The sequence below is a fragment of the Sinohyriopsis cumingii genome, chromosome 11 (assembly GCF_028554795.1).
Source record: "Sinohyriopsis cumingii isolate HCF-2022 chromosome 11, ASM2855479v2, whole genome shotgun sequence".
NCBI lineage: Eukaryota > Metazoa > Mollusca > Bivalvia > Unionida > Unionidae > Sinohyriopsis > Sinohyriopsis cumingii.
Genome location: NC_142971.1, coordinates 112101850 through 112129672, shown reverse-complemented (window position 1 = coordinate 112129672; position 27823 = coordinate 112101850). Strand labels below are relative to the sequence as shown.

The 27823-nt window shown below is 33.2% G+C and overlaps 2 protein-coding genes across 6 annotated transcripts in view; one reads left to right on the top strand and one right to left on the bottom strand.

The window, feature by feature from the left end:
- Positions 1–6162, top strand: part of LOC149789309 (uncharacterized) — a 121861-nt gene extending 115699 nt beyond the window's left edge. For all 5 annotated transcript variants that reach the window (XM_089975515.1, XM_089975514.1, XM_089975513.1 and 2 more), the window contains one exon: positions 533–6162. In XM_089975515.1, the coding sequence (XP_089831641.1) occupies positions 533–842 (310 nt within the window). In that variant the 3' untranslated portion in view covers positions 843–6162. The remainder of the gene's footprint in view (positions 1–532) is intronic.
- A 3143-nt stretch (positions 6163–9305) lies between these two features.
- Positions 9306–27823, bottom strand: part of LOC149789308 (THO complex subunit 7 homolog) — a 43235-nt gene continuing 24717 nt past the window's right edge. The window contains exons 4-8 of the mRNA XM_089975516.1: positions 22692–22778; positions 20535–20592; positions 19029–19095; positions 14685–14754; positions 9306–9718 (exon numbers count right to left, since the gene is read on the bottom strand). Of these exons, the coding sequence (XP_089831642.1) occupies positions 9684–9718; positions 14685–14754; positions 19029–19095; positions 20535–20592; positions 22692–22778 (317 nt within the window). The 3' untranslated portion in view covers positions 9306–9683. The remainder of the gene's footprint in view (positions 9719–14684; positions 14755–19028; positions 19096–20534; positions 20593–22691; positions 22779–27823) is intronic.

The window sequence follows — 27823 nt, the reverse complement described above, 5'->3', positions numbered from 1 at the left end:
ATAAGACCAAGTTTTTTTAAAACTAAGCTTGTGGATTACTTGCATTTAGTATAATAAAGAAACTATAAATTCCTGGGTCTGAAGGTCAAAAGTCATGGCAAGTCGAACAAGAAAATAATGGTTTCTGCTCAGTAAGTTTAGTGTGTTAAATTACTGTATAGAGAACTGTTAAGCACAGGGCTGATATATAATGTGCCAGTTATGGTAAGCTTATTTGTTTGTTGGAAGTATAATTTCACTGGGAAATTGTAGCAATTATTATACTTAATGTATTAAACTTGCTGTATTATACATTTGTATTTACAATTGTGTCTTCATCGTTGGGGTCTTACAGAATAATAATGTTTTGTAACTGATTTGCTCTTGTATAATAATGTTAGTAGTAGAAAGTACAATGTTATTATAGTCTTTACTTTTCATGAAATTTAGACTTTTATAGCCAATGTTCAAAGTTCAAGTTGGCTGATATATTACAGCTACAGTTATAGAAATCTTTTGTGATTCTACAGCAGTATTTTTTCTTCTGTTCTAGTGTGTATCACAAGGATCGATCAAAGTTCTGGAAAACACCAATAGTTCCGTTGACAGATGAGGAAAGAGATAATCACTTATTTTGGATTCCTGATGACCCCAAGAAATTCAGAGCACTGCCAGAATTGAATCATCCAACGAGTACATCAGCAGAATTTTTGCAGCCTCAGTCTTCTCAGGAAATCTTTCCACCCGAGGCAAACACTACCCTCATGTCTTCAAATGAGGATTCAACACAGTCCAAGCCGTCAATAATAACTCCAGCAATAGCTGCTCAGAATGACACAAAAAGACAACTGGTCAGTTGTTAATTGTTGTTGTGACGAATCCCACATTGATCTTATCGCATACATCTCGGCAAATACACAGCATTAAATGAACAGTATTGCTATAATATTTAATAACTTAAAATCGGCTTTTATAAAATCTTATTCAAGATTCAGAAATGAAAATTTAAAATATTTTCATTAGGTTTTCATTCTGTACAAATATTATTTTAAATTATAACTGAACAATGACACATTTTATAACAGCAGCACTTTTGAAATTAGAACATATAAGTATGCGTGTAACCGTTTCTGCAGCTGCTGTAAGTGCCTTTACCTTTTTTTCCTTCAGTATAGTATACTTCAGATTGTGAAAAGTGAAGTTAATGATCTGCCATCACACAGATCTTTTGTCCGTTGGGATATGTGCTTGTTATAGAATAGAAGGAATAATATGCTGTGAAATCATTTATATTTGATGGTATACATTTTTTTTCCTTTGCAAATTATTAGGTTTTTTTTTAGTACTTAGAGTGATTGTTTGGGGAAGATGGATCATTGTTCATTGGGCCTTAAGCTGAGGTTTATGAAAACCATGAAACTGGATATCCCAGTTAATAATAGTGACATCACTGTGGCCCCAAGCCACTATTGCATTAAGTGACTTAAAATCTGGCTGTATGATGTTTGTATTTGGATGCAGTTTTTGCATATCAATATGGTACTGCCAATGAAATGCTGCAAATATTGTAGACATCAGCTGTTGTAGTCTATGACAGTTGTTTATGACGTTAGGTCCTGGCATCATTTGGCATGTGAAATCTCCTTATTCAAATTAGTAAACTATCTTTTCTCATGTTTGTTGTCTGATGATGTAACTCAAATTCAACAGGTACTATATACAGGAACATGTTTTTATTCTGAAAATCAACTTGTTCAGCATCTGATTTAGTTTTGTGAAAGTTTTCAAAATTTGAGAAATTCCAAAAGAAATAAAGGGATAAAATGCAACTACATTTTATAAGGTTATTCTTTTTGTCATCCTTTTTTATAAATCTCTATGTTTGACAAGATAGCCAAAAATTGTCAAAACATTTTATTGTGAAATTTACTTTTAAAGCTCCATTTTGAGAACTTTAAGAATACCAAATCCAGAGATTTAACTCTGCTGAATCAAGTGGATTTCTATTTTGAGTATTTTTATTGTGCCTAATCATGTATATATTAATTCTATGGGTTTTTACTTTGAAGTTTAAACATTGTCTAAGAAAAGAAAATGATCATAATATTTACTATATTGTATTTCATTATTTCCTTGATATAGATTTACAAGATTTACCAATGGAAAGCTATCTGTGATAATGTTGTTAATACTTTGTTATTTGTTTTCACTATTAGTAGTACATGCTTGTATCTAGTTTTATTATATACCCAGCCTCATAGAACTCACATAGAGTACTTTTTTCCCTGAGGTTGGTCTGAAATATGGCATCAGACATTCATCTGATGCCGATTTAAATTCCTCAGTATCAAGGATGATGTCAACTGACATTGTTCATGTGAAGAGACCACTACAGTAAATTTAGATGCAATGTACAGTGTGAGTATATTCATGAAATCAAAGTAAAAGAACAAAAACAACACGAACAGTTGTCTTTTTTATCATGAAATAATTATTTATGTTATATAACATACGTATCATTAGTATAATTTCATCTGGGTAATCGCATCTCGTTTAGTAGCAGAAGGACATCAGACAACACATTGACTCAACTCTGGGTCCAGCAAGATCCAGTGTCCTTCTACTGTCAGACTCAGTATGATTTAAACACCCAAATCAAATTACTGTATTTTGTATTATTCAGCCATAATATGCCTAGAAATAATTGTCTGTGTATGCTTATTTGAAATATATTATGTGTGTGTGTGTGAGAGAGAAAGAGAGATTTTTTTCTTGTATTCCTTTTGTATCATGCTTTCTTATCAGGTTCGTAGATAGATTTTATGTACAAATTTAAATGTTTTTGCTAAATAATTATGCAATTGTCTGGATAGTTATCCTACGACACAAGAGTCTTGAAGCATAAAGGCATAAATTAATTAATTTTAATTCAGAGTTGCATGACAGCTTGTTTCATTTTGCTGACAATTGGATGAGTTTACATTATTAATTTTTTCAGCAAATGATCCTAATAATTTTAACACTTGGAACAAATTCTGATATTTGTACTTTTTTTAAAATGTACACCGTAAAAAAGGCAGACATTGAAAGCACTCAGTATTTTTCAATTAGGTGATTAAAAGAACAGGTTTCAAGTCCTTTAAAGTGGCACTGAAATTACAAATACAAAAGTTTATCTTAATATAAATGAATTAAAAAAAACTTTTTGGGTTCAGCATAAATAATTTCAATGGAGATAACATCAGTTAAGTTCACAGAAATTAAAGACTTCTAATGATTTCATTAGAAGAGGTCAAAGAGTTTTTAAAAAGTTAACTAGTCTCTTACATTACAAATATATGGTAATTAGTTCACTTGGTTATAAGGCCAAGTGAGCTTATGGGATAATGCTATGTCTTTGTGTGTTGCCCATCATGTGTCAACATTTGCAATTCTAAAAATCTTCTAAAAAAACCACTGGAAAAAATTTCAATCAAATTTGATAGAGAGTATCCTGACACAAGATTTTCACAAGTTTGTACAAGTTATGTTGATCTGTCATTACTACAAATGGAAAAACATTTAAATAATTTCTCACAAACCAATTTAAAAAATGTAAAATGTTTGAAGGAAAACATCATGGCATGAAGAGCATTACAGTTTGTACAAATGATACCAATTTGCCATTAAAGTTTGTACAAATGATACCAATTTGCCATTACAGTTTGTACAAATGATACCAATTTGCCATTAAAGTTTGTACAAATGATAACAATTTGCTGTTGGATATGGTTGCAGTTACTTAAAACAGAAGAACCTTTGTCAACTGCTCAACAGAATTGACAGAATGTGGCTAATATTAAAGGACTTCAAAATTTATTCAAATAAACCAGTCTGCCATTAAATATGGCTGTCATTACTAAAATATAAACAACTTTGTGAGAAAAATAGTCAACAAAATTAGACCAACTTTAGCCTTTAAGTGCTGATAGGGAATCAGATATTAACGAAAATATGAAAAATGCAAAGAGAAACCTTGAAACAACTGTTTTCATGAACAGATGCAATTAACAAAACTGGAAGACATCTCCACAGAAAGCAACATTCCAACTAACCTAGATTTAATGGCTAATTGATCATGCATTGGCTGAGGCAGATATCAGTCTGTTGAACAACATCAGGTTGTATTGGTCATCTTGCATTTTTTTAAAAATTGAAGTAGATATTGAATGTTTTTTTTTTTTATAAATTTGCATCTGACCAGTCATATTTATGTGATTTGTCACTTTAGAAATGATTCATTTGAAAAGAATATATTCAGTATAGGATATTTTTTCTTATTCAGCTCTGATCAGTACTATGAATAATTCTAATTCCATATCATTTACAAATGTATTTGAGGATGAGTGTTAATTTAGATCTAATGTATTGAAAAATATAAAACAAAAGTGTCTTGAGTAATAATAAATATTCAAACTTATCTTAAATATCTTTCCCTTCTGATTTCATCCAAATCAATCGAAAGATGTCAAGTTGCTGATGAATTACCTCCCTTGAAAGTTATTTGCATGCTAATTACTTAAAAAATATTTTCCCTATTTTCACTTTGAAATACTGGGGGATATACTCATCACTATAACTGTCTCTAAGTGTTTTCATTTTTCCAGAGAATAACTGTCAAAACAGTTTTAAGGATTTCAATCAAACTAGGTACACACGTCACGGAATTTGGATAGAGGTGTCTTTTCATACTTAACATTTGTTGCATTCTGTTGTTTTGTTTTTTGTTGTTTTTAAACCATGGAAATAAAGCCTAGAATAAGCAGTATAAAAATTTGAGTGTGCTGGACAATAGGGTACTTTCTGTGGGAGTCTTTGCATAAACAGGGTATCAGAGGAGTATGTTATTTATAGATGTCTCTCATATGGCTTAGTTTTTGTAATCACATTTGGAAATAAATGTAATATTTAAAAAATGATGAAATAGAGATGTTGAAATTATTAAATTTGTACAATTTGTGTACGAGTCTGCCTGAGAAAGTAGGTACATACAAATTTTCCCAGCAAGGGACAAATCTGTGGTACAAAACTGCTGATTCAACAATAAATACATGTAATAAGAACTGGTCCTTTTAAATTTACCTCGGGTAGGTGTATGGCCAATTTCTTTACCCTCAACTATGACAAAAAGGATGTCCACATATTGGCTCATTCTCACCAGGTAGCAAAATAATTTACTGGTGTTTTACTTCTGAGTAAATTTAAATGGGTTAGTTTGTTTGTAAATACTATACGGATTGGTGTTGTAAGTACTAATGGGATGTAATTGCTTGTATTTGTATTCTAATATCATGCACTGTACAAAGATTTGGTTGAGCATTTGTTTAATTTGTTACACTCATACTGTCATGAATGACTGCTTTCACACTTCACTTTGCACTGTGAGCATTGTACATATATTTGCACATTCAATATGAAAATAGCATACTTCATCTTTTCATTTCTCTGCCTTATATTTAATGATTAATACAGTAAACACATCATCAGAACTGTAATTTTGAGTATCATTTGATATACATTTCAATATCACCACCATGATATCAAAACTTTATGACATTGCTGTCTGTATAGCATAAATGCATTAACATTTTAAATCTGCCTATTGATCCAATAAATCAGAGTTTTCATTGTCAGTTTGATAGGTAACATTTATGCAGTTTGTATTAATTGATGTGCTTGTTTATTTTACAAAATGGCTTATTTTGCAGTGACAGATTTTGGCTGCATTGATTTTGGTAGATCCGGACTCCAAATAAACTATTTGATTTTTTTCTTTCTTTATCTTTATAAGCAGCAGTTTCAAGCTATTAAATTACATGGTGTAGTCTCAGTGTGAAGCTATACCTGGGATACACAAATATCACTAGAGTATAATCTTACTGCATCTCTATGTGTAGAGAGGGTTAATTAAATTATATACATGTATAGTCATGTTAATTATTTTTAGAATATTGATATATCTTAAAAATGCATTCTTAAAGATCATTTAAGCTTGCAATAATATAAATTCTGGAATTGTATATCAGTTAGAAAAACACTTGTAGGTAAGACTTATTACTATTCCAATTATTCCTGTTTATCTTAGAGACAGAATTTAGCATTATATGCCAGTATGCAGAAAAAAATTAAAAAAATGCACACATACTTTGTTGTAATTTGTTTTTTGTTTCTATTTTTCATCTGCTGAAACCGTACATGTAGTATGTCACAGTTTTATTTTTTTTAAATTGTATCAGCAGTGCAGCTTTACAACCCGATTCAGTGCATAGTGATATTGTAACATGCTAAAACCAGGTAGAACAAATATCATGTTCAAGCAGCATGTACAATTGGGCCATTTATTAAAAAAATATAAGTTCAGCACCATAGGTGTACCAACCCAAGAACTCCATCACATAAAATAATTCAGGCGCTTACAGAAAATATAGCATTCACTTTGTCAATGCATACCTATTCCAGTGAATTTACACTTGTGACCAACATAGACCCAGATCTGCCATCACATAATCCAACAGCAGATCAATTTGTTTGTTTAAAATTATAGTTAAAACAGCATAAACCCTGACCTCATTTTTATAAACCATCTCAACCCAAGTTCACACTCAACTCTACATTTCATCCATCATTACAACTTTTATAATGAAATATTTTGGGTGATTATCTCTATGTGCAGTCCTGAAGTAACTAGTTCGTATTTAATCCAATGATCGTATTGAACTTTACAAATAAATAAGTTTTCAGTCTGATTGAGGCTTTGCTCAGTGTTTAAATGTTGTTTTTTTGAAAGCATGACCTGGTCCCATGTTCTCACAGCTTTTTCCTCAATGAATTTCAAACACAAACAAAATCCTAAAATTAGCTATGATACTTATCATGTCTGTATATCAGAGATGATCATGCCTGTATATCAGAGATTATCATGCCTGTATATCATAGAGATTCAGTGGTCTAGCAGAGGGACCCAAATGAAGTCCTTAAAAAAATGGATGCTTTTTAATTAACTGGTTTAAAAAAGTGTATTTTGATCAAGAGAAGAAACTTATAAAGTTTTGCTTAAGTCTAGTTTAAAAAAGGGAAATTTAGTTACTGTTTCATAGTTTTCAGCCATTTTCATCACCAATGTTGCATAAATAACATTTAAAATTGAAGGTACATGGTTTTATGGATGGCTTAAACTTTGTGGATATTATTTTCAATGACTGACTTAAAATGATGAGGTTCTTTTGTTTTCATATATTACAAGATATTTTTTGTAATTTTCCCAGTCTATGGAAATATCACTACATATATATCCAAGTCTATTTAAAAGTTAAAATTCTTTGGAAACAAGATGTTCTGAATGCTGTGTTACTTCAGTTCAAGGGAGGGAACACCTGCAAACTTTCATGTATGTACTTGAGAGCTGTATCCATTACTGTATAATTCAGTTGGAGCAACACATCTTGGTCTTTCCTAGGTTTTCTTAAGATTCTTTGCAGGAAACCATTCTGTAACAGCTTTCATTGTAAACACGATTGTTCTATTACAAGTTTCTTTTGTTTTCTTTTTATTATTTAAACACACACAGAATTTCAGTTCATTAATAGACTGAAAAGATTCCATGTATTTTGTAAACTACATTGTTCACAATGAAAAAGCAACTAAACAATCCCCAAACCAAATAACGTTAATATTTTTGTAAAGTAAAAGTGATTATAGTCACATTTTTTCATGTACTTCATTTGTTCTTGTATACTGTGAATTCAGTTATTTTTATGGGTATCCATTTTTTCTGGTTTTGGGAAACATAACATTTGTGTTGGTGCTTTAAATTGGTGGAATGAGAAGAGGGTACAAATGTTTTCACATAGAAATCATTGTTTTTTAGATCGTGAAATTTTGTGGTTTATAGTAACTATAAAATCCACATGAATTGGTACCCATAAAAAATAATGAATTCATGAAACTTTTTTTCAAGGAACCTTGTTATTGGTGTGCACCAAAGATTTTCTTGTTTGGTTAGGTTTAGCCCACATTATGATGTTTTGCCTAAGGACACAACACAACAGCCAACCTGGCCTGTTCTAGGAATCCAACATGGTAACCACTACCGCTAAACCTTTTTGGGTAAGTAATAGTATTAGATCACACTTGTAGGTGTTATCTTGAATGTATGCTGGCACATCTGCATAGTTCATTTCAAATAAATGTTGAATGTAGTTTTTATCATCTTCCAATACTTTTTGTTAAAATTTAAAATAAATTCCATAAATTTTGTGAGTACAGAAACCATTGGATGTGTTCATTCTTTTGTTTTTAGATTTAAAATCAGCTGCTTTGCATAATTGTTGACAGTATGTGGTTAGAAGCTAATTCTCATTCAGAAGTCAGAAAACTGATTTGTCAAAACCGTCAGTTTTACTGTCTTCTTCTTGGAACAATTTCTAATATTCTGAGATATCAGTGATTATTTAACAAAACTTGACATCTGTCATGTCACATTATTAATGGGAAGTGGGACACAGCAGTCACTTTTCCACTGGTGGCAACATAGTTTGTATACATTTTGGTTAAAATTGTCATTTGCATATAGTTAATCTTGAGATTATCAATATACTTGGCATGAAATATTTTGATAATGACATTAAGGCAATTGTTTCTATAACATGCTCACTCACCCATTTGTCTTTCAGGTCAAGGTCAGAGTTGTTGAATATTTTTGTTAGATTTTTGAGGTGAAGGTTCATTTGCTTATTATTTCCTCAACCCCTTGGTATATTCTCATTATATTTGATGATTTTTTTTCCTTGGGAATAATTACTATGAAGCTGTTACAATTTATTCTACAATATGCTTGCTTGCCGTTTCGACCTTGGAGTCAAGGTAAGACATAAAAATTTGTGGTGAAGTTTTAATTAAAGCTCTTTTTTATTCATTTGCTTATACGAGTTTACTTAATATGTAATGTAATAAACATGTTATTCTCCCAGAACACTTCCTCTTTTAATTATACTGGGCAGTAAAACTACGTTTCCAAGCAACAATGTACAAATGGCACAAGTTTATCTGCTGTTATTCATTGAAAAAAGCTGAAAAAGTATCCAGCTGCATTCCAACAGCAACCTGCCCCCTCACCTTTGAAATATAACAGATACACATAGAGTCTGAAACTGATGAAAATGCAAAAACTTAAGCAAACGGCAGACAGAGGGATGGACTGGCAAGTGCAGCACTTTATGGAAAGAAATTTTGAAATTTTAATCTAAATTTAATCCTGAATTATTATGTCATCAAAGAGAAGACAAAAGGAAAAGATAATCTCATTTTATTTAAAATTTATATGAATAATATAGATAAAATCACCTCAGGGTTATACCAATACTTTCATTTAGTTGCTCCTCTATTTTGTCACTCAGTTTTTTAGCAAGACTGTGTCCTTTCAGATATCCTAAAATATTCAGAAATATCTTTCCTAAAATCCAGTGCGAGTTCTTTATCCACTTAAGGATCAATAATTCTAAATATGGGCTAATGTCCTGTCACTTGTGTTTCACATTTTGTTCTTTCCTTTGAGAATGATGTAGATTCTGTATAATATTATCTTTCTTAGAACCATTCTATCATAAGAATAAGGCTAAAGTGAAACACTGGAGCAATGGAACCAATCAAACAAGCCACAGACTTCATCACGTAGTGTCCATTTCTGATGTCTTTTCATCTTCTGCAAAGATAAAACATACAATATTTAACTTTACATTCAGATACACAGTCATATAATATCTACAGTTTAGTTAGAAATAGGTCAAATAAAATCAGTACCCTCAGTACACCCTTTCTATAAAGCATGTATTGCCCTCATGAAATGTTTTCATTACAACTTTCATCTGTAGAATACTGATGTGCTATACTCAATCCTAAGTGGGCCACTCTCCATTGGCCTCCTGAAACAATGGCAGGTGGTAGGCACCCCAGCCTGCCATCTGTACAAATCATTATTCTTACCTCTAAGGGAACATTCTAACATTTGCTGAGATGTGACCACATATAACAGGGAACTAGGATGTTTTTTCTTCTCAATAGGCATAGCTTCAGTCAAATTGTACAACAGTATAATCTGTAATGGTCTCAAGAAAAGGCAAACCAATATGATCGAACTGAGGAACCCCAAGCAATGGGGGATCGGTACTGGATGTGCTCCATAGACCCTCTGAAACGACTTGCATCATCCATGGATCATTGGGGAAAGCAAAGAGGCATGTTCCCTACCCCACATATACTTGATGAGGGTGGCATGAGAATGAGTTGTTTCCTTCTGGAAAGAGGTTGTCATGGATAGAACCATGAGTGAAAATGATCCATTCTCTGCTTTTTGTCCACATTCATTCTCAAAACAATGGTTTTGAACATGTATAGGTACGTCACAACTGCTTCTCCATTTGGCATGCCCTAAGAGGATCCTTCCTATTCCTTTGATCCCTATGCTGAAACAACCACTGAGGCTCTGATGCTGGGTCTGAGTTAAATTTGTCTCCTTGGTGGCCTGTTTGCATACTTCCTCCACAATGCCATTCAAGAGCAGGCTGATAGACAATGCCTGTGATCTAAGCATGGCCTTGCCATGCTCTTTCAGGTAGGTGGAAGTTGAGAGCAACACAGCTGTTTCTGCAAGCTGTAAATTGACACATGCTGTTATGGCACTGACTTGTACAGCAAGCACTTGCACCGTCTGTGTAAGAGATACCCACACATGTCCAGCAGGCATAACGGTGGGCATGGATATGCTTTGTTCTGCTTCCTGGAAAATTGCCATTCACACCCAGGTCAGCAAAAAGCATAAAGCAACAATGTTCCAGACCAACTGTTGTGTTGCTGAGATGTTTCCTGTACATCCTTACTGACAAGGGTTAACACATTCTCAGTCCTGCTAGATCTCTGTCAAGGGCTGGGAATTCTATGTGAAACACTGGCATGTGTTACTTTAGTGTGCATTATCAAAACTGGATAGCAGTCATTGCTGTGAAAGGAAAAGTCTGACACTTGGTTCCTGTATTTGCCTTTTATAACAATGCAATAAATCAACCACATGATCAGACTGTGGTAAATATTTGAACACTCATTGGTTTTCATGGCTAATAGATCAATAGATGCTGGTCATCTAAAAGAAACCTATAAAAAAAGCAAGAGAATTTGAATTCTGGTGAAAACACACTAAAGGCAGAGTCTTTTCTTTTCATCAGTGGGTGGAGTAAAGATAATGGAGCTTAGGAAAACAAGGAAACGTCTATTGAAAAGTGTGGTGATGCTGACACCTCTTGTGAAATCTTTGATGGTGTTGGTGAAACCTGTAGAGAGTGATGGCAGACCTTACTAAAATCTGTCCCGATTCTTTATTTTAACTTCAAAGGACTGACTATACGAGACATCCATAATTCTACTATGGTATTGGGCATGTGAGACTCAAATGTCTGTCTCCATTGCTAGAACCATCTGTTTTGACCAGTTATCCTACGGGTCATTTCAATGTTGACCCTTGATGGCATAGGAATGAGATGGAACTGTAAAGGTACCAGGCCCACTTGGCACCATTTTTAAGATGTGGACTTGTTCATGGTTCTTGATGGAATTGAGTCCATCATATTAAATGGGTGCTGTGACACTAAACTGGCCATACAGCAACCTGTGTGAATTGTTGCATTCTAATTGGTGGGTTGATCCCCCTGATTGCTTGAGTTCTGATGTTGGGATGCAATATGATATATCTAATCATCATAAGCAGTCCCATCATTCAACATTAAAGGCAAACTCAGCTTCAGTGATCTTTTCTTCCCTAGATAACAGATACTAGATCCACAAAACTGGTCCATTCTGCATTAGGTGAACCTGCGTGAATTGAGGCACTGTAATGGGTGGGTTGATCCCCATGAGTACTTGAGTTCTGATGTTGGGATGCAATATGATATATCTGATCCATGTAAGCAGCCCCATCATTCAACATTATAGGAAAACTCGGCTTCAGTTACCTGATAACAGGGTCATCTTTTCATCCCTATAGATCCAAGGCTCATGATGCTGGAATGGGTTATGGGATACTGGAACACAAAATTGGTCCACTGCATTAGGTGAAACAGTGAGCTGGATTTGCTTGCTGTATTAACATTTGCAGCTGTAGGTCTACTGGTACCACCAAAAGCATCCTTTTGGTTGAGGAGGCAATGGAAGCTTGGGCTGTATGTGTAGCCATAGCTGAAAAGGTTCTCATGATTTTCTTATTCACTGGTAATCCTTCTACCTTACAAACCTCCTCCACAAGGCATCATCTGTATCTATGCTGATGACACCCTTGTGATTATTATTGTCCTTATTCACCTTCCCTTTCATTCTTGTCAGACTAGGGCTGCAGTCCATTGATTCTTCATCCATCATGCACATACTCTGCATGTACTGCCTGAGTGGCATTCCACACATCCCAGTCATATACAAAGATTATCGTCCGCCAATTTTAGGTGTTAGCACTGACTGCATTTCAACATCATTAAATAAATACAGGGAGCAATCAACATCTATACAGGTGAAGTCAGCCAAGTATTGCTTTATAAAGTAACAAAGTGGATGCTACTGAATTATTATCCTGTCCATAGATAATTACCTGTGAACATACAGCAAAAATGGTATCTTATACATGTGAAGCCAGCCAAGCATCACTTGATAATTAATAAGGTGGACACTACTGGATTATTACTTTGTCTATAAACAAGAGTTCATCAAAGAGATTGATGGTCCACTGACCTAAAAGAATTTCCAGGAATTCTAGACCATTCCTTCCCTTTAACTGCTGAGTGCTGAAACCGTCTCTGATATTCTTCAGCAAAAACAAGATTTTCAAATTAGCTGCTGTGGTGGAAATACTGATTGTCAGATTGGTACCATTTTCATTTAGGACCAACACAACAATAAGTCTTCTGGTGAAAACACCATGGGCTATATGTGTAGCCATAGCTGAAAAAGTTCCCACCCATTTTTGAGAAGCAATTTTAACAAGAGTTTCAAGATGGGTGCCATGGTGGCCCTATTGGATATCAGACTGAAACTGTCTCCACTTAGCACCAACTAGACTTTAAGAAGTCTTGTGGTGAAAGAACAAATCTGACCCGACATCTAGTAGAGTCAGCAATAACAAGATTTTCAAGATGGCCTATTGTGGAGGCCTTCTTAAAAGTCAAATCAGCATCATTTCAATTTAGACAAACTAGACAGCATAGGAAGTCATTCAGTGAAACTCCAAGCTGATATGACCATTCATTCAGGATAAGGAGAAATAAGATTTTTAAGATGGCCTATTGTGGAGGCCTTCTTAAAAGTCAAATCAGCATCATTTCAATTTAGACAAACTAGATAGCATAGGAAGTCATTCAGTGAAACTCCAAGCTGATATGACCATTCATTCAGGATAAGGAGAAATAAGATTTTTAAGATGGCCACTGAGCTAACCATATTGGATGTCTGAATGGTACCATTTTCATTTAGGACCAACATCCCACTGAGCTAGCCATATTGGATGTCTGAATGGTACCATTTCCATTTAGGACCAACATCCCACTGAGCTAGCCATATTGGATGTCTGAATGGTACCATTTCCATTTAGGACCAACATCCCACTGAGCTAGCCATATTGGATGTCTGAATGGTACTTTTTTTATTTAGGACCAACATCATAAGAAGTCTTCAGTAATAACCCCACAAACATCCATTTAGGAGAACCAGAGATAACAAGATTTTCAAGATGACTCTATCTGCAAGGGGCACCAGTTTCATTTAAGACCAACAAGATAGCACAAGAAGTCTTTTGCTGAAAACCCTGTGGCAATATTTTTTCTACAGGAATAGTGATAAGATTTTGAAGATGGCTATGTGGTGGCCATATTGGATATTAAACTGGCACCATTCTCACTCAGGACAAACAGATATCATAAAAAGCCTTGAAGTGAAAACTCCATGTCGATGTGACCCTTGGGAGGAGCAGCAAAAGGTTTTCAAGATGGCTATTGTGGTGACCACAATGGACATCAGATCATCACTCTTTTCGTTTAGGACTTGACATCATAATAAATCTTCTGATAAAACCCCATTTCAATCTGACTTACAGTTCAGGAGCAATAGCAATAACAAAATTTTCAAGATTGTTGTAATTGTTGATTTTGATGTCAGACCAGCAACATTTTCATTTAGAACCATTTAGAACCAACTAGACATTTTAAGAATAGTGTGAAGTATTGATGGAGTATACTTCCTTCATTTGAGAATCTCCAACTTACTCTCTAGTGTGACAATTAACTCTTGATATCTCATTTTTGTGAGGTCTATGTATATATATATATATATATATGAGTGTGCTACCTATCACAAGCAGAAGTAGTAACATAATTAGACAGGATTTAACACCCATTCCTATAGTTATGGGGGAGATTACCCTGTCTGAATCTCATGTGGGCAGACAACTTTTACCTTTCATAGCTAAAATTTTAGCATGGTGGGGCTGGATTTATGAGGTACTGGTCATATTTCCAAGGTATTATGATCCGGTAATGTAATATAAGAAAAAGGAAAAGTTGATCAGAATGTTAAAAAAGTTCACTTAACATTTCTAAATATGATTAGTTTGAAAATACTGAAAATATATAAAGCCAAACCTTCAATAACACTCTGCAATTCATGGATAGCAGCTATGAGCACATGGAACTGTTTCCTCCTCATGTCCAGCTACAAAAGAAAATAAGTTTGTACAATTAAGCAGCCTGAGATCCCAAACTCACCAACATAAACTAGAAATGTGTGCATTACAGAATCAGAATTTGAAAATAAAACTAGGAATATTTCAAATTTATCTTCAAAAATATGCATTTATCTTTAGGGAATCGTATCGGTGTTTGGTTAGAATGTGCTTTCTACAGACTTCTTTGCTGGCATTTCTGCAATGCTCATGAATTGCAGTGGACAGTACTAACACTTTATAATCCACCAGCACATATCATTATATAAATATTTTACCTTTTAGCCATGAATTTTAGGACTATGTGACCAAGCAGGTAATACCTGGTACATTCCTTCACAGTGTTATGTATATGTAATTTAATTATTTGTTTGTTAGTTTTAATTTTTTAAATATTCCATTACATGCTATTATGTGGTAACTTTGTCTACAGGATTTGACTTTTGTTTCTCCAGACATTCAGTTTAGTTCTGTTTGACCTGACTGTTATAATATAGAAACACTGTATCTAGTTGCTGACCTTGATTCAGAACCAGTAAGGGTTCTGGCAAACAACTTTTAAAAAAAAAATTATTATTCTTTTCCATAGTAAGAACCATTGATTTCAATTAAGGCCATACTGGGAGTATGTGATGTTAGGCATATAAAAAGCTTCTATTTTGTTCTGGAAGGTTGACCATTTGACCATCATAACGGATCTGTCTTGTGTCTTAAATTAGTGTATAACTGTTTTCTGGATAGAACATTTCTAAACCATTGACACTTAAAAGGTATTTTGTTGTGACCAGCTTGAGCTGAAATTTTATTTTATGGAATACAAGTGATTCTTGGAAATATACAAGTGCTCATACAGAATTTTTGGACAAAGACATTCATTGAAATTTATTTGGAATTCAAAACTGGATTAATTTTTTCCTGTGATTTAACAAGGAACTGTTGACACAACAGCACTTTGAAGGTTGCAACAGATGTCATCACCTTCTATTTTGGATTTCATCAGGACTCAAACTCAGATTCATGTAGGACTTTTTAATAACAGGACTTTTATTTCTGAATTCTTGGATTAATTTTGGATTTGATTCGTGAAACCGTAAGTCCTTTTTCTCATTATCACCTTGTTTTTCTAGGGAAATAAATTATTTGTTAAATTTGACAAATCTTCTTGTCTCTACTTTTTTCTGTTACGTTTTGTAAGAGCCTAGTCTCATAACAACAGATGTTATCTTATTTGGATAAATACTCGATTTCAAATTATTTTGGAATGTAAAAACTGTTTTTACCATGTCGATTCAAATCATTCAGAATTCATTTATGGATTTTTCTTTCATAAACTACAAGCATACCAGATAATAAAGCACCATACTTAATTTGATCTCAAAAAATGATCTGAAATATAGTAAGTGGAAAATGGAAAGTATCTTTTTATAAAAAGATGAACTTAAGTAATAACTTATTCTCATATGTTGACTGGAAACAGAAAATTGCCAATACTGATATCAATGTTGGTACCAAATTTAATTTACATCTTTCTGATGCTCTTCTGCAGCAATTAAAGATGGAAGATATGGATGGGTATAAAGATGAATGGTCAAGGGTGACACTATAAACCATTTTGAAATGGTACAAAAAATTGGACCTGTTGAATGGGTCAATCTTTTATGTTCTTATTGATAACATTTTATCTGGGTCCAACCATTTTGAAACACTCTTTTTAACAGTATAAAAGAAAACAAGAATTTTAGAAGAATTAAGGTTTTATGCTGGATCAGTTGATCTGAAAAGTTTATAATATAGTTATTTATCTATATTAATCTACTGCTGTACTTTGTGGGGAAACCCTGTAATTCCTCTTACATAGTGACTATACAGCTTACAGAAAAGAGCAACCATGGCGATTTTAAATGTCAAGTCTTTTAAAATGCATATCTCATTTTCAGCTCTTAGATGGATACCAATTAGTGATATTATTTTTAGAAAAGCTTTTCTTACTTTTCAAGGTCTTAAATAATTATGCATAAGAGGATCCTAATTTTTTCAAGTTTGAAAGGAACATTAACATATGGAGTGCATGGCTGGGTGAAAAGAATGCTTTATACATGATAAATGTTTTGGCAGAGTATTTAACACATTTTTTGTTTATTCCAGTGCATCTTTATGGAATAGTTTGCAACATAGTTAACAAGCATCTTAGGTTTCAGTTTTATGAAATTTTATCTCTAAACATAGTTTAATTAGTAATGGTAAAAATTTATGACTAAACAATTATAATGCAGGAACAAAACTAATCTTTTCCAGCTGCTTTCCTTTGTTTCAATATGTATGACAAAAATGATGAAAGTTCTCTTCACTGTAAAGTTATTTAATATAATATAATGATTATTTTTAATATTTTTTTTATACAAGTATTGTGTATTAAATCCTGAACTAGAGCAATTTTGATTTTCTCCCATTGCAAATCCTAATTTTTTAAAATATATTATTACATATCATATTGTTGAGTGACAACAACTGCATATATTATAATGCCTTCCTGCCTCCATCCACAGATAGTTATCTTATGATAAGACAAGTAAAGCACCAATCATACATGTCATTTAGGCATTTAATACAAACTATTTCAGCAATAGGTGTAATTTTTTTTAGGAAATTGATACCTCATACCTTTGAATGGCAATTATTCAGTTTATTTTGCTCCTCAAAGATCGATATTCCCTGGAAGAACCTTATTTACATGCCCAAGAAATACACATGGCAAAATTAATGTTAAAGTATGTGGATATTTTTGGATAAGGTCAACCAAGTGTAATCTAGCACAAAATGGATTCAAGATTGTGCTATGATGTAACAATGAAAGCACCACTTGGAAGAAATTTTGTATGACCCAGCAGTGGTAATGATCAAACCCAGCAGTGATAATGATCAGGTAATGATCAGACCAAGCAGTGGTAATGATCAAACCCAGCAGTGATAATGATCAGGTAATGATCAAACACAGCAGTGATAATGATCAGGTAATGATCAGACCCAGCAGTGGTAATGATCAAACCCAGCAGTGATAATGATCAGACCCAGCAGTGGTAATGATCAAACCCAGCAGTGATAATGATCAGGTAATGATCAGACCCAGCAGTGGTAATGATCAAACCCAGCAGTGATAATGATCAGGTAATGATCAAACCAAGCAGTGATAATGATCAGGTAATGATCAGACCCAGTAGTGGTAATGATCAAACCCAGCAGTGATAATGATCAGGTAATGATCAAACCCAGCAGTGATAATGATCAGGTAATGATCAGACCCAGCAGTGGTAATGATCAAACACAGCAGTGATAATGATCAGGTAATGATCAGACCCAGCAGTGGTAATGATCAGATCCAGCATCCTCTCTTCTTCATAAGCTTTGTGATGACAACCAAGGTGCAGATCATTCAACAATCAGGATTGAATAGACTTTGGTTAAACTTTATTAGTATTATATTTTAGGACAACATTTATATTTTATTTTATAACAGTAAATGTGCCTATATGACCACATTTATGTACACTTTACCAGGTTTCATGAAGTCTGACTCAATGGTTTACTAGATGTGTCAAGGGAGAGACTGATAGATGAATATATATATTTATCAGAATATTCCTAATACTATTGTAAAAGTGTGGAGATTATTAAAGATACTGAAAACAGGTGTTGGATTAATTTGGATTTTATCATGCTATTATCATAAGTATTCCCATATTTGATGTTCAAATCTGTAAATTATTAAAGGCATTGAAAATATATATTGGATTAATTTTGATTTTATGATGATGCTACCATAAAAATTCCCATATTTGATGTTCAAATCTGTAAATTATTAAAGATTTTGAAAATATCTATTATATTAATTTTGATTTTATGATGATGCTACCATAAATATTCCCATATTTGATGTTCAAATCTGTAAATTATTAAAGGCATTGAAAATATATATTGGATTAATTTTGATTTTATGATGATGCTACCATAAAAATTCCCATATTTGATGTTCAAATCTGTAAATTATTAAAGATTTTGAAAATATCTATTATATTAATTTTGATTTTATGATGATGCTACCATAAATATTCCCATATTTGATGTTCAAATCTGTAAAGTATTAAAGATTTTGAAAATATATATATATGGATAAATTTGGATTTTATGATGATGTTACCATTAAATATTCCCACAGTTGATAATAAAATTTGTAGGGTCTTTTAAGATATAATCTTAAGATACAGACCTTGTGTTCCAGACTTTCCTTTGTTCCCTCTAAAACTGCTAGTTCCTTGTCAAGCATTTCAAGTTTTCTGAAAAGAAGAAAACTTAAGTCTATTAATTCGAGTAAAATGAAACTGCAATATAAATCCAAATTATAAATTCAAAGATAATGCAAGATGTCCGATGAGAGCCCCAGACTCAGTCTAAACCTGAGATTAAATCCTGAAATTCTGCTGTACCTGTGTATATTTTTAATTTCAGCCACCGTCATCAGGAACAGCACAAGTTTCAGAGATTTTTCTCATAGGAAAGTATGGAAAATTACAAAAAGTTACGACATGCAAGTGATGATGGCTCATCCTGATTACATGGAATTAACAAAGATGCTAAATGAATAGCTGCTTCTTCGAGCTAACCCATTTACACAGAACAACAAATATGTTTACTCACGGATGAAAACAGGAGAGAATAAAATGAAGCAAGTGTGATAACTGAATATAGCTGCCCAAGTAAAGTTCCTGAAAAGTCACATTAACACAAAGCTAACCAAGGTGTTAGACATACAGATAAATATATGTGGTTAATAGGATAAATCCCAAGCAGTGTTATGGAAAATAAAATTGTCAACATCAGACATACACAAACATTAGAGGTTACTTTCCGTAAGATTCAGCAATAAAGTGCAAAGTGTATCTATCCAAAAGCAAGTTGGGTGACTATTCATAGATGAGCACATTTACGGAGTTGTTTTAAAAACTGATTATTTGAACTCATAAGGCACAGAACATATTTTAATCCTGAAATAAATGTTTCTCACAATAGAATGGAGCTAAAACACAGCTGGCATATAGGCATCATGGATATTCTGTCTTCTGGTTCCCCGTTTTGGTTGTTGTTGTTGTTGTTGCGGGGGTTTAATGCCATTTTTCTGCACAAGATAGGCTATACATGATCCGTAACGGAAAGCGCCTTAGACCACTCGGGGCCCCAGGTTCCCCGTTTTGGAAGTTTATTCATGAACAAGCCTGCCATAACTGAGAACCAGAAAAGGAATCTCAGCTTTCGCCATCTAGCAATTGACTAATTGGTAACATTAACATGTATCAATGAAAAAATTGACCAAATGACAAATATTTATTCTGAGTAATCAATTTTTTTTACACAGTTTATTGTATTATAATTTTTGGAGGTAAATTTGTTACTTTACACTGAATAATGTCATATAAACAAAAAATCTGACAAATGCAGCTGATCTGTTTTTCATGGTAACATGCCTCAGCCGACTGAGAATGTATGAGGCACCATACAGATGTGAGTAATTAGTCAATGCAAAGTAAATGATACTTTATCACACAAAATTTGTTGGCTTGTTTGTCTCCTTATTTTCAATAATTCTTCCTCTTTTTACAGGCCAAAGACTAAGTTATTTATTCCAAACTGATTGACAGGTTTGCAAATAGTTATACAATATTGCTTTTGTTGGAGAGCTTAAGCAACCTAAAATGTCCTGTTCATGTATTTTACTCACTTCATTGTATCCTGTCTATCTGGATGCTGTTGTATAACTTTAGCCAGAGCATCGTATTCTTAAAGTACAAAAGACACAGAAATACAAAGGATCACATCTGGAAGCATAAAATAACTTTTATGTATTTAAATGTAATCTCTCTTTCATATATATATATATATATATATATATATATATATATATATATATATATATATATATATATATATATATATATATATATATATATATATATATATATAATAAATTAATCATAACAATACCACAGTAATAGCAAAATATCAAATTAAGTTAGCATAAAGTAGCATAAGAGGTGTACAACAGAAATTGGTGTCTCATCTATTCCTGTATATGACTGTCGCTCAACTGAAGTGAGCATTCTCCAATTAACAGAATACTGTCATTTAAAACTAGGACAGAACATCCAGAACTTATTCTGATTCCACAATTGTTTACTGATTGCATCTACCCTTAAAAAAAAAACATGAAGTGTTCTTACCGCAGAAGAAATAAACTGAAAGTTTTGGATTAAATGCTTTGCATAATCTGAACACCTGAAAATCTCCTTAAGCATTTTTAACAATTTGTGTTTTTAAAAGATGCAGCTTATTTAATGGTCTTTTTATCATCCTTTACTCTCTCCCTTTGTCATCCTTGACTATATCCCTTTGTCATTCTTGACTCTATCCCTTTGTTATCCTTTACTCTTATCCCTTTGTAATTCTTTACTCTATCTCTTTGTCATCCTTTACTCTATCCCTTTGTCATCCTTGACTCTATCCCTTTGTCATCCTTGACTCTATCCCTTTGTTATCCTTGACTATATCCCTTTGTTATCCTTGACTATATCCCTTTGTCATCCTTTAGTCTATACCTTTGTCATCCTTTAGTCTATACCTTTGTCATCTTTTACTCTATCCCTTTATCATCCTTTACTCTATCCCTTTGTCATCCTTTACTCTATCCCTTTGTCATCCTTTACTCTATCCCTTTGTCATCCTTTACTCTATCTCTTTGTTATCCTTTACTCTATCCCTTTGTTATCCTTTACTCTATCCCTTCGTCATCCTTTACTCTATCCCTTTGTCATCCTTTACTCTATCCCTTTGTTATCCTTTACTCTATCCCTTTGTCATCCTTTACTCTATCCCTTTGTTATCCTTTACTCTGTCCCTTTGTTATCCTTTACTCTATCCCTTCCTATTCCATCTGTAATTTACTCTAATTACTTGCCATGAAAATACTGTGTCTGATTATCTAGTTTACTAGACAAAAGCTTCACTAAGCAGTTTTCCATCCAAGATCTAACTCCTACTGAATCCTAATCCTTACTCATTGCACTGATATGTTTGATTACCTAGTGTACCTGAGAAAAGCTGCAATATAGTGTTTCCCATACAGGATCTAATTTCTGTTGAACTTTAGTTATTACCTACTGTATTTACTTTCTTAAGTTCTCTCATTTATTCACATACTTCTTTTCAAAATAATCAAAGTTTGAATTATTGTTAATCTGTGCATTTCTGCATGTACCCTTGCTAATAAATTTAGTCCTTAACATAATTTATACAAGCTCCAAAACAAACACTTAAACTAGCCAACCTCAGCAATATTAAGGCACAAATCTGCAGATAATGCACGAATTCCCAATTTTCAATTAACAAATTTATTGTTTTATTGAAATGAATCACAATTAGAAAAGTATGAATGCCACTGGCAAATTTTGGCATGCACTAACTCCTGCATAGAAATGGCAAATAAGGTGGGCAATAAAATGCTGGATGCCCTGTATGCATGCAATAGCAGGAACAATATATAGAGCAGGGAGGGAGGTTGCATCTATGATATTTCCAATATTTGATGGTGTTTTAAATTTCATGCCTTTGACCTGCATACATTATTCTTTAAGTTAAAAATGTATAAGTATTTAACATTTTAGTCAATTTTCAAGGATTTTTATTTTCATACCCCCCAACTGATTGATACAAATCTAACAAAAATGAAAACCTCTGCAAAATTAAATATCTATGCAGTACCCATCTGTTTATCTCCTCAAAAGGAATGGACACAACAATGATATAATTAAAAGGAGCTCTTAAAAAGCATTAAGACACCAAAGAATAAACCATATTATCTGAAATAAAGAATGCAGAGTACCTTGTCTATGTTTTCTTATTCTCTTGGCTTGTTGTAATTCATTTTTACACTCATTAATCTTCTCCACTGCAGACTGAATTTTCTCCTCTGTAATAAAGAAAGACGTGAATCACTGTATTATTATGACAAGAAGTTCATTAACTAGAGCTACTGCAATGGCTCACCACAGCAAATTCTACCACTTTTTGTTACATATTACCCCAACCCAATCCTCAAGCCCAACCACACCCAAAACCTGGCCTCAAGGATCAAAACCCCAAATATGTTACCTGTATTATGTCTCAGTTGCACTAGGATTGCATGTTTCAAGTTTGGCTGCAATTTCAAAATTTGAATATTTGATACCCATAAATTATACCCCTCTCACTGGTGGTTATTATATGGGGAAACCTGAATTTACACCAGGAGGTTTAGAAGATGGAGTTACACATATAAAGACAGATGGAGTATTATCAGAGAGTCCCAACTAAGGCATGAGGACCTGAATTGATTGAACACTTTTCAAATGCCCTGCACTTAAGCTAGTACACTGCCCCTATTAGGCCCAACAAATCAGCTCCAGAATTGGTACTGATCACCAGTCTAATTTTATCAATAACGACTTTTAATCTTTTAATGTGTGTGATTTGTATTTTTAGCATAGCTTTAACAATTTTTCAGTCATATCACTACGATGTCTGCAGTGTGGCAGTTTATAGTGATGCCTAGCACTGGAGCATCATGTCGCAGACATGTAGCATGATGTCCCACCCAGTCACATTATTCTGACACTAGGCCAAACAGTTCTAACACTAACCTCTTGATGCTGAGAGCAAAGCGCGGCAGCTGTTAGTATCATTTCTGTAAGTCTTTGGTATGACTTGGCTGGGGATCGAACCCATGACCTCCAGCATCCGAGGCGGACACTCTAACCACTAGGCCACCAGAACAGTCAAACTTCTAATAGTAAGTACAAAAGGTTTGTGTTCATAAAACACAAATGCTGCCAGTGCTGACCAAAAATGTCTAAGCACAGAGAGAATACAAATTTAGAAATATTTAAAATCTGCTACCATAACATGAAAATCTAATCTAGTCATACACATAAGCATAGTCATTTGTCAACTTCAATTAAATTATGTTTAATAATACTAATAATGTTTTAGAAGAAAAAAAATCAAATGTTAGAAGAAAAAAATAAAAGTTCAAAAATGTAACCAGTGCTGTGATAGTTGACAATGTAAACTGGCCAATCTACATAATAAAATATGTCAACAAAATTTAATTTGTCCAACTAAAATAGCTTTTACTGTGACATACTTGCAAAGTTTCTGCACAATATTTTAAAAAAAAGGATACATTCAAAAGGTTTAGATGTTTAATTAAAAACTTGCTGTAATGGTCCAAAAATCAAACTGAGTCATCTATTAAGTGCATTAAAAGAATATTAGGCAAATTTCATTTATCTATGTTGAGCAGTTTTTGTGCAATCTTGCATACAAGCTTCGTTGAGGGATGGACCTGATGGATAGGACCAAATCAAGATGCAAAAGGTAGGACATAAAAGACTATCAACATAGAAGGCCTGTTAATTGGAAATGACCATAAATTGCTCATGAGCAATAGTTAGTCTACAAAACAGGTCTGGAAATAAATTGGTTAAGCAATCATGAACATTATTTTCTGTTAAAATGCTAGATATGGCACATTTGGTTTATATATTAAACGCGTAGCTTTTTTTCTTTTTCTTTTCAGTGTTCCACTGTAAATTGAATGATATTGTTATTGCATCTGTATAACAAGATGTGATGCACTTAAATTTTTGCTCTTTGGGCCAAAAAAGAAACACCCTACCACAAACATGTCTCAATTATGAGATGTAAAGTAAATGAAATAGTTGTTTTATGTCAAGACTGCAAGTTAGATGTATAATGTAGATAGTGATATATGATCAGTGACTAAAAAAATAATGATCTCATATATGAAAAGAAATCACAAATAAATTCTTAGGAAAATAAATGCTTGAAGGTTTAGTTTGGTGAATGCTCATTCTAAGCAGAAGTTTGACCATGAACACAATTTTTAAGTATCTCAAGCGATTGGATTCATCTAAATCAACATAATTGTTTTTCAAAATCATTAACTTATGCTTCAATTTGTAGTAAATCATTTAAGTTGGACTTTTTTAATTTACATGTACCATGTCTGCCAATTGTCCGATTTCATTTCAGTGATTAACATCATCATTGTTCAATGCAAGTCCAGGGATATTCTAGTCATTTACACCAGAGCTCAAAGAAAAATTTATTTAGACACATGCCCAGGGCTGATGACTTAAAAAATATCACAAGCCCAGACTCAAATTTCCATATGCCCAAACTTTAAAAAAAAAATCATAAAATTAACTTGTATGAATATTTGGATCTCAAAAAATTTCACAATGTTTTTCTCCAGGTCCTCAGTTCAGCCATTGTCTAATTGCTTTAACTATGTCCTTCTTAATCAGTAGATCAACAGTGTTTATGTTCATTAGCATTGGAAGCACGCTTTGATTTCTACAGTTTCAGTTTTTGTTTACATTTTTAACGTTCATGTGCCGCATAATTTGGTTTACCAGTGTTTAATTACACTGGAGTAAGCATGAGTAGGGGGCAGCTGAATTATTATTCGTTCAACTTTAACTTGAAACATCTGGTATACCAGAATATCAATTAAACAAGGAAAACTATATTTACACAAGCGTTTTTGCCAATCTCAACTCAGCCAAAGACTGGCTGATTTTTATAATCAAAGATAGAAGAGCCAACATGGCAACATTTTATCTCTTTATTACTTATAATAATACCCAAAATAAAATATCCTGCATTTGGCCTAAAATCTCCAGATAACAACAATAAAAAAATCAGTTAACAGCTTGTCATGTATATACACTGGCCTTAAATCCCATTATGCATCCACACATCATTGCATCCATTGCAAAAATTGATGGGACAGTTCCAGTACCAACTAGACTGGTTGTCGCATGTTTCTGGCACATACATATCCAAAACCGTATTTTAGAGTCACATGTAAATTCAAGTTAAGTTAAAGCCATGTGAGCACTAATTATTAGAAACCCAGGAATCTGTTCCCCATTCATAGGTCACATGCTTCACTATCTACATCAAGTTTACAGCTTTTGACAGAAGTATAAGTAGAGATCTTTATAGGGGTAAGGCATACATGGGGATAAATATGAATAGTCATCAAGCATCTTCAAAGTAAATTTCCGCATTTAATAAACGTGATCAAAGTTTTATCAGGAAAATTAGTTTATTCTTTTTTTTTTTAATGTGACATGCAGAATGGGCACCTCACTTAGAGTACAAGAGGGGCCCAATCTGAAATTTTAAGGGCTCCAGCATTGGGGTATCAGAATTTTTTAGAACAATATGAAAAGAAAAAATGAATCTGAAAAATGGCAAAATGTACTTTACAATTTTACAGAAAAATCCTGTTTATATGCTCTTGTCTTGTCTGCATTTTCACAACTTACTGTATAACACCTGATGTGAGCAGATGTGCTAAAATTAAAAAGTTTTGTGATACTACAACTGTATCATTTTTTTTAAAAGACACTTGACCACATGGTAATATAACAAAACTGCAAAAACAGTATCTTTGAAACACACAAAAAAATTGTGCAACCAGATAGTGAATTTGAGATATCATTTTCCAAATCCATCTTTTCTCTATCCATACTAATGGTAAAATGCTATTAGGCTTTTCCAGATCATATTTTGTGTCTTCATCAATTGATAAGTCATTTATATAACTGATTCAAAGGTTACACTAACCGATTTTTAACTAAAGGAGGAAAATCATAATACTCTGGGTAAACAGTGTCAGAAGTAAAAAAATAACCGCAAAAACACAGAACCTCCCCCATACATATACAGTATCTTAGCAGCATCATTTCACTTTCAGCTGACACAGGGATGCTTTCTTTTTAGTTTCCTATGTATTATCATTGGTGTTACAAGGATTTTTGAGGAATATATTGCTCGATAACTTTTGTAATCTCTCTGTTGAAAGTTAAAAAATCATTTCCTTCCTTTTCATTCAACTCAGTTATGGATATCATTCAAGTGTGGAACTTGGTTATGCTTCATTGTTCATGAAAATAAATGGATTTAAATTATCTTTTGTATTATTTTTACTTTTGTACCAGTCAGATCAAAAAAATGTTAAACATAAGAACCCTCTGAGAGAAAGCATTTTTTTTAGTGAATTATGTTTTTCGGAGAATACATACCCAATTCACATTAATGTTAAGAAAATAAACTGTACTATCTCCCAAATCCAGCCCTCAAGAAATAACAGAAAAAAAACTTGCCTTGTCCATCAATATATCAGAGAGATGATGGAAAGAAACTCTTACCCATTACCTCTCCTTACCCCTCAACCAGCTGTTTACCAGTTTAAGCTAAGTGACACATCAACTAGGATGCCTGGATTGCAGGAAGGAGTGGAAGGGTTTTAAATTACACCTCTCCCTCAATAACTTGCACACTGTGGGATTCTAAAACAGACACTATGGAATAACCATGTGTGCAAGTTACTGAGCGAAGACTGAAAATATGGGCATCAAGAGTGTAAAGGGAGGAAGTAAGTGACTAAATACTATTTTAACAAATGTGTCAAGAATAATTGTTAATAAATAGCTATTTCTCATCAAGTTGTTATCTTGTGTATAAATCACATTTTCAATCAATCCAATTTCTGAAAGATCATTTAAAACATGATTCCAAGTGATTTCAACAGACAGAAAAAAACAATGTATCATATTGCTCCTAACTGCACTTGAACGCTAGAATGCTTATTTAAAAAATGACAGTTATTTAGAGAAATAATGTTGCAACTTGCTTTTTTATTGTTATATTAATAAAACAATGATGCTATGATTTCAATACCAGTTGTAGTTAAAAATGTCTGTACATCCTTGAGCAACCCCAGAGTGCCAATTTACAAATTTTAACTTCACTATAAACATTGGAAACCATCTCTGTAATGAATCCTATCAGTAAAACTTAACATTTACATGCACCTAGTAAACCTTTTGCTTGGTTCCTTTGTATTTATTGATTGCAAACATTCTACTGATCAATGTTAGA